Source organism: Lactuca serriola, chromosome 9 (assembly GCF_051521515.1).
Source record: "Lactuca serriola cultivar US96UC23 chromosome 9, Lser_US96UC23_V15, whole genome shotgun sequence".
Lineage (NCBI taxonomy): Eukaryota > Viridiplantae > Streptophyta > Magnoliopsida > Asterales > Asteraceae > Lactuca > Lactuca serriola.
Genome location: NC_136416.1, coordinates 146,817,766 through 146,830,474, shown reverse-complemented (window position 1 = coordinate 146,830,474; position 12,709 = coordinate 146,817,766). Strand labels below are relative to the sequence as shown.

The following is a 12,709-nucleotide window of genomic DNA, read 5'->3' as shown; positions in this document are numbered from 1 at the left end:
GTTTTCGACGTTCTTTATATCCACGCATAGGTGAGACTACGCTCTACAACTTTCATTTAGACTCCGTCAGCTAATTTTGAATTTATTTTTATTATTTATTTTTAGTAGGCCAGGACAGAAAAACTCCGTTATAAATTCATAACTTCTTCATCCGACGTCCGTTTTCGTCTGTCTTTTTACCGTTGCAGTACTATCAACAAGATCTTCGATTCTCATTTAGATTGTTTCGGCTAAAAACCGCTGGATCTCAAATCGAGTATTCGGGCTGCATACCGCTAAGTCGAAACTTAGAAAAATCATAACTTCCTCATACGAAGTCAGATTTGGAAGTTCTTTTTATGCACCCTCACGGTTTAACGAACTCTACGACTTTCGTTTAGATCGCTAAGGCTAAATATCGCTCTAACGTAAACTCACTTTTTACGTCGTGCTGTGTCGTGCCGGTTCTGTCGCGAAACTTTGACAGGTCATAACTTCTTCGTTATAACTCGGATTTAGCCGTTCTTTATATGTACGGAATCGTTCTAACATATACTTCAACTTAGTTAAGATTATTCATTCTAAATAATCTTCTATCAAAAAGTCATTTTTGATGCTTATCGTCTCTAAATTGACTAGTCCTGATCTACGTCTCTAAATTGACTAGTCCAAAGCATTCTTCATGCCCCAAGAACAGACTCGACGAGTTGTTCATACAACTCGGCGAGTCGCAGTCTGGACGTGCTCATATGATAAGGGTGAACTCGACGAGTTGTTCATATGACCCGGCGACTTGGATGAATTAGGATCCGATGTTATAGAAAAGGGGACTCGACGAGTTGGCGTCCCAACTTGGCGAGTCAGCTCAACTGGAAGTTGACTTTAACCAGGGGTAAAATATTCATTTTACCTTAAGACTAGTTATCAGTATTTGATTAAGTGTCTTTATGGGAAATGTGGGGAGTTGCCGGAGCAGCAGTCAGACAGTTCCCGATCAGCATTTCAGCAGTCAGCCTTACGAGGTGAGTTTTTTTCCAGTAGGAAGGGGTCTACGGCCACAATGTTGGCCCGTTTAGTTAGCAGTAGTTCCAGACTACAGTCCGATGCAGTAGTTCAACATGTTTGGTGTTTTTGTGATACAAGAATGTTATGTGTTATGTGTTATGTGTTTCGGACTATGTTCCGATGCAGTATATGCGTTTATGTTACATGCTTTGATTATGTTATGCTATGGTCAGCCAGTTCCGGACTTCGGTCCGATGCAGTGGGCAAGACCCTAGGCAGTTCCAGACTTCGGTTCAATGCAGTTCCAGTCTTCGATCCGATGCAGTGGGCAAGGCCCTAGTCAGTTCAGGACTTCGGTCCGATGCAGTGGGCAAGACCTTAGTCAGTTCCGTACTTTGGTCCGATATAGTGGGCAAGGCCCTAGTCAGTTCCGGACGTTGGTCCGATGCAGTTCCGGACTTCGGTACGATGCAGTGGGTGAGGCCCGGTATGTGCTATATATGTTATTGTATGGTATGTGGTAGTTTAAGGGAGCTCACTAAGCTTCGTGCTTACAGTTTCAGTTTTGGTTTCAGGTACCTCAGCTAGCAAGGGGAAGGGCTCGGGATGATGGCATGGAACACACCACAATTTTAGCCTGGGAGTTAGACTCTAATATTTTGTTATGATTTTGACACTAGTTTTGATTTGATAAATTTAGTATAACATTTAGAGATACATGATTCATGGTTTTTATTTTTTGAGATTCGATATTATGGTTTAGTAATATTTTCAAACAAAAATTTTTGGGTTGTATTTTTGGATGTTACACCGATTGTGTAGTATGAAAGTGGAACAGAAGCAAAATCAAATCGATTGCAGAGAGAAATTGTGTGTATATGTTGGGCGCGCAAGGGGATGCTCATCTGATTGGAAGATGAATATCCTGTGGTAATCTGACTGGAAGACGAAGGAGGTGATCCAAAGTTTGTCATCAGTCGCTAAATCCTCGAAGGTGGTTGTCTAGGGTGCGTAGAGGAAGACGACGAAAGTGGGAAGAGGCGGTGGAGGGTGACGATACTCAGAGAAAGAGCGATTTGGGGAGAAAAGATATTCAACTTAAGGAGTTGTCGTTTCCCTGAGAATGGTCTGGTATTTGTGTTTGGGGATGTGTAAACGGAGATGAAGGCACATCGCAGATGTGTGAACCATATGTATTGGTGGAGAAAGTGATAGACAAAATGGAGGGACCAAAAGTGGCAATCTATAGAAGGTAATGTGCAAAATTCTGAATTAACAAAGAAATGTGGAAAAACTTCGAATGGCAAAATAGTAACCGTTCATAAGATGTATTGTGATTTAATTGTATGTATAATAAAATAGAATCCAAAAAGCAAATATAGAAAGGGTTTAAAAGTTGATGTTGATTATAATCGAAGACTAAAGGACTTCTAGCTCAGCGGTATTCGATTTCATCATCTCTCCTTTAAATGGAGGGTTCAAGTCTCGTTATGGACATAGAATAATTTAGGAGTAATATAATATATTTAATGTTTAAAAAAAATAATAATATTAATAATAAATAATTAAAAAAATGATAGTCGAAGACCGATTCAAAAAATGAAATTCCCACATATCTTGAAGCATAAATTTAATAAAGCCAAAGTATAAGTCACGTCCAAAAATTATTTTATAAAGAATTGAAAGGAACCAGCTACCGATCTGAATCTGCTGTCAAAACGTCTCCTCCCTCCACCCACTTTAAATACCACCATCTCCACATCCCACTCAAACAAACCTTTAATTCTCTCTCAATCAATAATTTCACCTTCCCAATACAAAGTGGAAAAGGGTTTTATTTTTTATTCTGAGTTATATAAATTTGCCATGGCTGCTAGTGCTTATGTGTTGCTGATTAGCATGTTGATGCCCATCTTTTTGGCTTCCTTCGTCTCTGCAGACCCCGACTTGCTTCAAGATGTCTGTGTTGCAGATCTTGCCTCAGGTACTTCATCTCTACACCATCTAAACGATTTGAGTTTCAACGCATATGTCAAAAACACGTTTAGATTCTAGAATAAACCTCCATTTTTGAGCTATGACTCATCACGTTCTTGGTCAAATAGTTGATGCAAATGGAAAAGAGCGTTAAGCTTTTGAAAAGTCCAAGTCAATGTACTTATCTTTTAGCAGTTGCATATGCCCTAAAGAATAAGCCACCACATTCTTGACATATATTATGTCATTATCCATTTTTTTTTCTATTTTCTCCATGAATATCGGGCATTTACTTCCTAACGTAATTCATTCTTAACGTAATTCATTTATTTTATGATATGATGATAGATTAATCGTTTATGAATTTTTGTAAAATACGCAGATTTAAAACTGAACGGGTTCCCGTGCAAAAGCAACATAACCGCCGACGATTTCTTCTTTCCGGGGTTAGCTAAGGCGGCGCTTACCAACAACACATTCGGCGCAACCGTTACACCAGCCTCCGTCACCCAACTCCCGGGGCTAAACACCCTTGGCGTGTCCATGGCTCGTATCGACTACGCACCAGGTGGCCTGAACCCACCACACACCCACCCGAGAGCCACCGAGATAGTGTTTGTGTTGACCGGAGAACTGGACGTGGGATTCATAACTACAGCAAACAAACTCTTCACCAAGACCATAAAGATGGGTGAAGTCTTCGTATTCCCCAGAGGCTTACTTCACTTCCAGATAAACAACGGTAAAGTTCCTGCAGCTGTAATTGCTGGCTTCAACAGCCAGTTGCCGGGCACGCAAAGGGCGGCAGACGCTTTGTTTGGGTCGTCTCCGACGGTGGAGGATCATGTGTTGACTAAGGCATTCCAAGTTGGAACTAAACAGGTGGAGAAGATCAAATCGAGATTTGCTCCGAAGAAGTAAACTCACAAGTACATAAGTGTTTAATTGATTTATATGGGTTTTATTGGTTTTGTTGTTTCTTCGATAAAGGATTTAGCCATTTAGGAGCAAACAGACATTTCCATGGCTCCTAGATATCTGATTTTTTTATAATAAACCGGGCATTATCTTTAGTCTGCTTCGTGTCTGCACGACTACACGTCATGTTCAATAATTCATAAACTATTTTTTAATCCATAACGTTTTTATATTATTTTGGCAATTAAATTAAAATATCATGGGGATATAAAAGTTTAATCATGACTTTCTAAATGCTTTCCTAAATGATAGAATTGTATCATATGACTGTAGATAGAAAATACCAATTTGTAATTACCAGTGAGATGAAGAGGTTGGTTAAACCACCCGACCAATAATGAACCGGATAGCAGGAAATAATCTTGTTGAACGACAATTGCTAATTACTCCATTTTCTTTTGATTGGCCGAATTATAAAGGTGTATATTCTACATCGGACCATTTTAATATTGTAATATTTTTAGTTCTTTTTTTCTTTTAGAATGACTTACACATAACTCTATACACTAAAATTTTCGTTAGACACCGGAGTTTATCTATGGTTGATATATTTATAGTTGATAGACACATTTTCACCAACAGTAAATACTGTTATGCTACAATAAAAGACCATATATATATATATATATATATATATATATATATATATATATATATATATATATATATATATATATATATATATATATATATATATATATAGAGAGAGAGAGAGAGAGAGAGAGAACCACCCTACTATAATAATCGTGAAATAAAAGTAGGTGGAAGACATAGAAATAAGGGTATCTTTTCAAAAATTTTGCCAAGACAAGATATGTCTTATTTGCAAGATGGAAGACATGTTGATATGGTCTTCAACCCATTAAGAGTATCTTCCCGAATGAATGTAGGACAAATATTTGAATCTTCACTCGGGTTAGCACGGGGTTTGCCAGACAGACATTATCGAATAGCGCATTTTGATGAGAGATATGAACAAGATGCTTCGAGAAAACTGGTGTTTCTGAATTATATGAAGCTAATAAGCAAACAGTGAATCCATGGATATTTGAACCCGAGTCTCCAGGAAAAAGCAGAATATTTGATGGAAGAACAGGGGATCCTTTTGAACAACCTGTTATAATAGGAAAGTCTTATATCTTGAAATTAATTCATCAAGTTGATGATAAAATCCATGGACGTTCCAGTGGGCGTTATTCACGTCTTACACAACAACCCCACATATCATATTCTTATCATTTGTAATAACTTTTATTACCAAATGCTTCATGGAAATTTTAATGTAATATGTACTTTCAATTGGTGTGTGGAATAAGATATGATTAAGTTGCTTATGTAATAATGAGATGTAGGGAACTTTAGCCTTTTCTTCTCTATCTTTGAGGATTGCTTTTTAAAGAGTTTGAAATGACTTTTAAGAAGTGTACTTCAACTGATAGAACCCACATTGTAGACCGAACCCGAACACTAATAGCCCAAGTTAGTCCTAGCCCAAAAGAGCAGTGCAATCTCTAACCCGACATCTTAACTAGCAACAACAATAATGAGAAAGAGTGGAGAATGTTTTTGTTTTCTAGCTTTGAATAAGTAGTATGTCAGTCATGAATTATCATCTTTTCCGTGACTCCTTAAATTAGCCTAATATTTTATTCTCATTTGCTTATTTATTGATTTGTAATTGGAATTTGGAGGCGTTAAAAGAAACTCCATTATGGTAGTTGAAGTAGAAATGGAGGCCTTAAAAGAAACTCCAAATAGAACGAATTAGTACCAGTAGAGATAGGTCATTCCTCCGTTATGGTCAAGACTGAGAACAATGGCACGTGAACAAGAAGATCAAGAGATTATGGACACCTTTTGAATGGTGGTTGTACATATTCCTATACTTACCGGTGGTTTGACTGAAAACCGGACATTACGCTGGCAGAACTTTAAAACCGAAAGCATTGTTTCTCGAGGCTCTGTATGTAATGTCGCGAAAATCCAAGGTAAAATTTTCATTTTTAAATCAACAAGTCATACAAACGAGTTGTTCCAAAACCAATCAAAGTAAATATATTATTTTAACATCAGAGTTGTCAATGCAGAAAAACTTTGGGGGATGTTGCCATCATGTCGGGCCCTTGTCCATAGTACCGGATGTACCTGAAACATAAACTAAAAACCGTAAGCATAATGCTTAGTGAGTTCCCAAAAGTACCACATATTGTAACATTCTGTTTGAAATAAAGTAATTAAATAATAAACCTGGTACCCCAAGATGTAAATTTATATTTTATATTATTTTATAATGGCCCTAAAATCCATAATATTTAGCAAGGAGTTGGTTTCAGGGAGCCAAACGATATAATTTTGACTTTCGAGGGTTAAAGTTTATTTCCAAGATTTATTTTGAAAAGGATTTCAGAAGTCAGGGTATGATTGGTAATTTTTGAACTTATTATTAAAGGATTTATAAAGGCATGGGCTAAAGGGGTAAATTCCAGACTTAAATTGAAAGGATTTGAGATGGGAGGGCTGGAAGTGTAATTATGGGGGAAATTGCATATGACCGGGTATATAACACGTCACCTTGTTCATAACCCTACCCTACATTATAATTTTGCAGTCGCCACCTTCACCATCCTTGTATCTCTAACTGTCTTCCCTTCCATAACTGCCAACGTGAACCACCGTTAAGCACCAATACTCTTTGCCGGCAATGTGAGCCGCCAACTAGCTAGTGGTCACTCTCATCGCCGTTCGGCAGTCGAAGAAGACGAAGAGTCGTCATTCCTGTTGAAGACTGAGCCGCCAACGAACGACCACCGTTGTGTTGTTGTCGCTGCTGGACTACTCCGACGAGATCGTGGCAGCCCCAATCGCTTCTTCTTCGTCGGCGTCCGTTCAGATTTGTCGTCAGCCGCTGCCGCCTATGCAATTATTTTGCTGCTCCGGTCAACATCTGCCACCCCGAGGGAGGTTATTGTGTGTGTTTCAGCCCTTGTATCACAAGTATGTGTGTATCTTGGGTTGTTAATCGTAATGTGGGTGCTCGTTGGACAAAAAAACTCGATAAAAACCATCATCACCACCAACCATGGTGGCTGCCACTGTTTGCCACTGTTGTTGCCGCCATCTCAGGCCACTGTCGTCGCCATACACCACTAGGTGAGTGGTTGTGTCATATTTTGGGAAAAGATGTATCGTGTGTACCGTTGCTTGGCCGAACTTCATGAGAAAAGCCACCACCGCCACCGTGAGGTGGTGGCTGTCGCCTCTAACCACCGCCTGCCGCCACAAGGGTGGCTGAGTTATTTTGTGTGTATTCATTTGTATATTATGTTGTTCAATTGTATCTTGGCCGGAATAATTAAGGAAATTTGTCATCACCACCGTGAGGTGGTGGCCGCCGTTGTGACCCGCCATTGACAACCACTACCCATGGTGGTAGTGGGTGGTGCTCGACTTAATTAAAAATTAATTAACCTAAAAGCTTAACAAATGGAGTAATTGGAGCACCATTAGGTTGGAAATCCTAATTAGGGTTTAGCAAAACCTAATTTTGGATATGTTAATTTGGAATTGTCGGGACCCGTATGTTTAGACCATTGGATTGGAATTATGAATTAATCCCAACTACATTGTATGTTTGACCTAGTAGAGTGATGAACTTAATGGATTAAGTCCTTAATGGGTTAAGTAAGAACACTTGACCCTAATAATCATTTTATGTGAAAACCCTAATTTTGCTTGGGCATTGAGTTGGGCCTTTTTATTGGGCTTTGGTGATTGGGCTATTGATGGGTCATCCAAAAACAAGTATAAGGACTAGAATATTTGGATGGGATTTAGGGTAAGGCCCATGTGAGGGGTTTAGGCCCAATTTGTAAAATTGGGCCATAGATGGGCCATAATTGGGCCTTGATGATTATAAGATATTGGACCATCAGAATGCAAAGTTTTGGGACTAGAATAAATGGTTGGACCTTAGGGTAAGACCATGTAAAGGTTTGGGTCCAATTTGGAAAATTAGGCCATATGTTAGGCTTTGGTTCATTGTTTGACTTTTGGGCCTTCAAAGTGTGTGTTTGGGCCTTGGGCTTGGATCAAGCTAGGTTGTGTATTAGAACCCAATTATTAATTGGGTGTTGTTTTGATATGTACAGTTCGAGAGTCCGTCATCCAACAGCTAGGGTTTTATCCGCAGGACTTCCAGTGTGAGGTGAGTCTCCTCACCATACCAATGGTTCGAAGGCACCAAGGCCGACCCATTTTGTGATATGTGGTACACTAGTGATGTAGTGATATGTGTCATACTAGTTGGTTACATGTTATATGGTATGCTAGTTGTTTTGTGATACTTGAATGAAAGACCTCGGGGGGTTCCCAAGGCACTTGGGTGTAAAACCTTGGAGGGTTTCCAAGGCATCCTAAGTAAAGACCTCAGGGGGTTCCTAAGGCACTTAGATGTAAGACCTTGGAGGGTTTCCAAGGCATCCTAAGTAAAGACCTCGGGGGGTTCCCGAGGCAATAGGGTATAAGACCTTGGAGGGTTTCCATGGCATCCGTAGTCAAGACCTCAGGGGGTTCCCGAGGCATTGGGCTAAGACCATGTGGGGGTTCCCATGGCACCCGAAGTAAGACCCTGGAGGGTTTCTAGGGCATCCTTATATGTTTGTATGCATGGATTATGTTGATTGTGTTATTGATATAGCTTATGTGATTGATATTGCTTATGTGATTGATATGACCTATGTGTTTGATATGGTTTACACGGTTATGTGGATTATGCGGATTATGTGGGGTATGTTCTGGGGAACTCACTAAGCTTCGTGCTTACAGTTTTGTTTATGGTTTCAGGTATCATCGGTTGGAAAGGAAGGGCCGGGCTTAATCACAACACATACACCCATGCTTGCGTAATATATGATTTTGGGACGAACTCTGATAAATGTTTTTACGTAATCATGTTTTTGGAATGTTTGGATTTAGAAGATATTTGTGTTTTGACTATAATAAAAATAAAATTTATACATTTGATTTTTGGGTCATTACTGATGCGTTTTGAGCACAACAACACTCCTACGGTGCACATACAAACCGAATGCTTTGGATCTAATTTTTCTCTAGTTATACATGCAATAAACAATTTTCCAAAGCATGAAGCCTAACTAGCATGTAACTTGATATATGAACCATAAAAACTAGTTAGAAGATTACCTCTTTGTGTAGCTTGTATTACTTGGACCTTTAATAATTTAGCACCTCAAGTGTGATGCCTCAAATGCTTCATAAATCACCACCAACAATCGGATTACTTGATAGAGAGGTTGGAAACCCTAAAATCGGCTATACCCTTGCAATGTCACACATGCATCCGGTTTTGGGGTCTAAGGGGTTACATATATAGTGTCAGAATCCCAAGAGTCATGTGCAACCTTAATTCGTACACTTAGGCTTATGATCCATAACTCATGTGGCCTAACTCTTCATGGACTCTCACATAAACCTAGTCCATCATGGATCAATAGCCCAAACCATATGTATCACTAATTTGCACAATTAGTCCCCATTAATTTACTTAGTCTCTTTTGATCAATACTACTTAAATAATATGATTTCCGAATTAATATATTATACCTATAATATATTAATGAATCATAACTAACCTCTTTCTCAAATGTCCATATTCTCATATTATTCTGGTGAAATGCAACCCAAATGGACCATGCTACTCTTGGGTCAAGTACATACCAATTATAGTTATGGGCTTAGACACCTAATCCAACAATCTCCCACTTAGGTAAATCTAATAACTATAACTGCAAGTACGACTTAAAACCGACTAACAATCGTAGCTCTTACAAGCCGTTGTCGAACTCTGACGCACCATTTAGACAAGGGATCACACAATCCTTTGTTCTTCAAGATATCATGCAGACGAATGCATGGAACATAGTCATACTTATTGTCCAACAATTTGTTTCCCTATTTCTGATTTGTTTGACATTGAAGTTAATTGAACACATCAATTAAGTCATGACCGGGCCCGAAAAATAAGTCAAGAAAACATCCTCGAGGGGCCCAAGATATTGCTTTCAATCCTCCAAGGATCAAAAGGAACAAATAAACTTCGACTTCTATGCTTGTACGTTTTATAACATGAAGTTACCGATGCATTTTCTTACTATCAATGCACAACCAAATTGTAGTCAACAACTCAGATATCTTGGTTTGAAGACTTATACGATATTATCGGCTCACAATCACTCATGATAAAGTCCATGAAGTGATTCAGGTGAGCGTGGGTTTAATCCAATACTCAAATCTTATTTCAGGAGTACTCATAAATGTTGTAGCAACTTTTGCTATATCTAAAAACTTCAGACATCTTCAAGCCAGATTCATGACAGTCTTGCCTCAATACCTACTTCCAAATTATGATCTACTATGAATAGTTTGAATAATCTTATTATTCTGGAAGTCAAAACATGCAAGATGAAACAATAGTAAATGATTGATACAAGATAGTAACTTTATTCATAAATAAAACTCCTTTTTATTTAATCATCAAATGTCAATTACACTTTATCAATTTCAAGTTTCTAAACAAATATCTAATCATTAAAACTAATATCGTCCATTAGCCCAATGCTCCTTTCATGTTGCAAGTGCTTAAACCTACTGAGTTCCTTTGTAAGGGGATCTGCTGGGTTCTCCTATGACGATAACCTCTTTACTACGAGAAGTCCTTCTTCAATCTGATATCTTATGAAGTGATATTTTCTGTAGATGTGCCTGGATCTACCATGATCTCTTGGTTCCTTGGTTAAGGTAACCGCACTCTCGTTGTCACAGAAAATCTCCATAGGCTCCTTTATAGCTGGTACAACTCCAAGATCTCCGATGAAGTTCTTCAGCCATATCGCCTCCTTTGACGCTTCGCTTGCTGCTATGGACTCTGATTCACACGTTGAGTCAGCTACAGTCTCCTGTTTGGAAATTTTACAAGTTATTGCTCCTCCATTCATGGTAAATACCCAGCCCGAATGAGAGCGGAAATTGTCTTTGTCCGTCTGAAAGCTAGTGTCAATACCTTGTCACTCTTAAGTCATCACTCCCACCGAGGGTAAGGACCCAGTCGTTAGTCCTTCGTAGGTACTTAAGAATGCTCTTTACCTCAGTCCAGTAAGCTTTACCAGGATTCCCTTGATATCTGCTGACCATGCTCAAAGCAAAGGCCACATCAGGGTGAGTACAGGTCATAGCATACATGATCGAGCCAACTGCTAAAGCATATGGTACTCGACTCATTTCTGCTGTCTCAGCCTCTGTACTCGGACTCTAAGTCATACTCAGTTTGGTATTTCTTTGGATAGCCAAGTCACCTTTCTGGGAATTCTCCATGTTGAAACGGTTCAACACCTTGTCCAAGTAGGTACTTTGACTAAGTCCTATTAGTCTTTTACTCCTGTTTCTCAATATCCTTATCCTTAGAATATAAGCAGCTTCTCCAAGGTTCTTCATTGTGAAACACTTCCCAATCCAGGACTTAATCTCCTACAAGTTTGGGATGTCATTTCCTATGAGAAGTATGTCATCCACATACAACACCAAAAAGCTAACTATACTCCCACTAGCTTTGACATATACACAAGACTCATCCTCACTTCTTGAAAATCCAATCTCTTTGACTTTCTCATCAAAACAAAGATTCCATATGTGAGATGCTTGTTTCAATCCATAAATGGATTTATCAAGCTTACACACTCTATTAGGGTACTTTGCATTGACAAAACCCTCTGGCTGACTCATGTAAACATCTTCAACCAACTTTCCATTAAGGAAAGCGGGTTTGACATCCATTTGCCATATTTCATAATCATGAAATGCAACTACGGCTAGCATAACCCTTATAGATTTAATCTTCACTAGTGGTGAGAAGGTCTCATCATAGTCAACTCCATGAGTTTGAGTAAAGCCCTTCACAACCAATTGTGCCTTATATGTGTGTACTTTTCCATCCATGTTGATCTTCTTCTTGAAGATCCATTTGCACCCGACTGTCTTACGACCTGGTACATTGTCAACCAAGTTCCAAACTTGATTGTCATACATGGACTGAATCTCGCTATTTATCTCCTCTTTCCATTTTGCAAACTCCGGGCCTGCCATGGCTCCTTGTAGTTAGATGGCTCATCAAAACTTACCAGTATGATATCACTGATAAACATATCACCTTCGATAGTAATATGAAAACCATGAAACTCCGGTGACATCCTAACTCGAAAGGAATGTCGAAGAGGTAACGACTCGTCAACAGGTTCAACAGGAGTTTCCTCCTTAGGTTGAGTGCTGGTGTTTGAGGTTCCTTCATCACTTAACTCTTGAAGCTCTTCAAGGTCAATTTGCCTCCCACTATCCTCTTGGCATATGAGTTCTCTTTCGCAGAAAACCCTTTTCCTCGAAATGAAGACAACATTGTCACTCGGTTTATAGAATAGATATCCAAAGGACTTTTGCAGGTAGCCGATGAAAATACATCGCTCACTTAGAGGTTCGAGTTTGTCGTGAGTCTCTCGTCTTATGAAAGCCTCGCAACCCTAAACCTTGATATGTGCTAACGAGGGAACCTTCCCTGTTCACTTTTCGTGAGGTGTTTTGGCAACCTTCTTAGTTGGGACCAGATTAAGGATATGGGCGGTAATCTCTAAGGCATACCCCCATAATTATATAGGTAAAGAAGTTTGACTCATCATGGAACGAACCATATTAACCAAGGTTCGAT

At 39.1% G+C, this 12,709-nt stretch overlaps 1 protein-coding gene across 1 annotated transcript; it reads left to right on the top strand.

The window, feature by feature from the left end:
* Nucleotides 1-2,716: 2,716 nt before the first annotated feature.
* LOC145073426 (germin-like protein 5-1) lies at nt 2,717-4,034 on the top strand. The gene is made up of 2 exons (XM_079019975.1): nt 2,717-2,968; nt 3,344-4,034. The coding sequence occupies exons 1-2, from the start codon at nt 2,851-2,853 to the stop codon at nt 3,880-3,882; spliced, it is 657 nt and encodes a 218-aa protein (XP_078876101.1). The 5' UTR covers nt 2,717-2,850; the 3' UTR covers nt 3,883-4,034.
* The last annotated feature ends 8,675 nt before the right edge of the window (nt 4,035-12,709 follow it).

Coding starts and splice junctions, on each gene's coding strand:
- LOC145073426 (XM_079019975.1), top strand. CDS start 2,851: ATGGCTGCTAGTGCTTATGTGTTGCTGATTAGCATGTTGATGCCCATC. Junction 2,969..3,343: donor TGTTGCAGATCTTGCCTCAG/GTACTTCATCTC, acceptor TAAAATACGCAG/ATTTAAAACTGAACGGGTTC.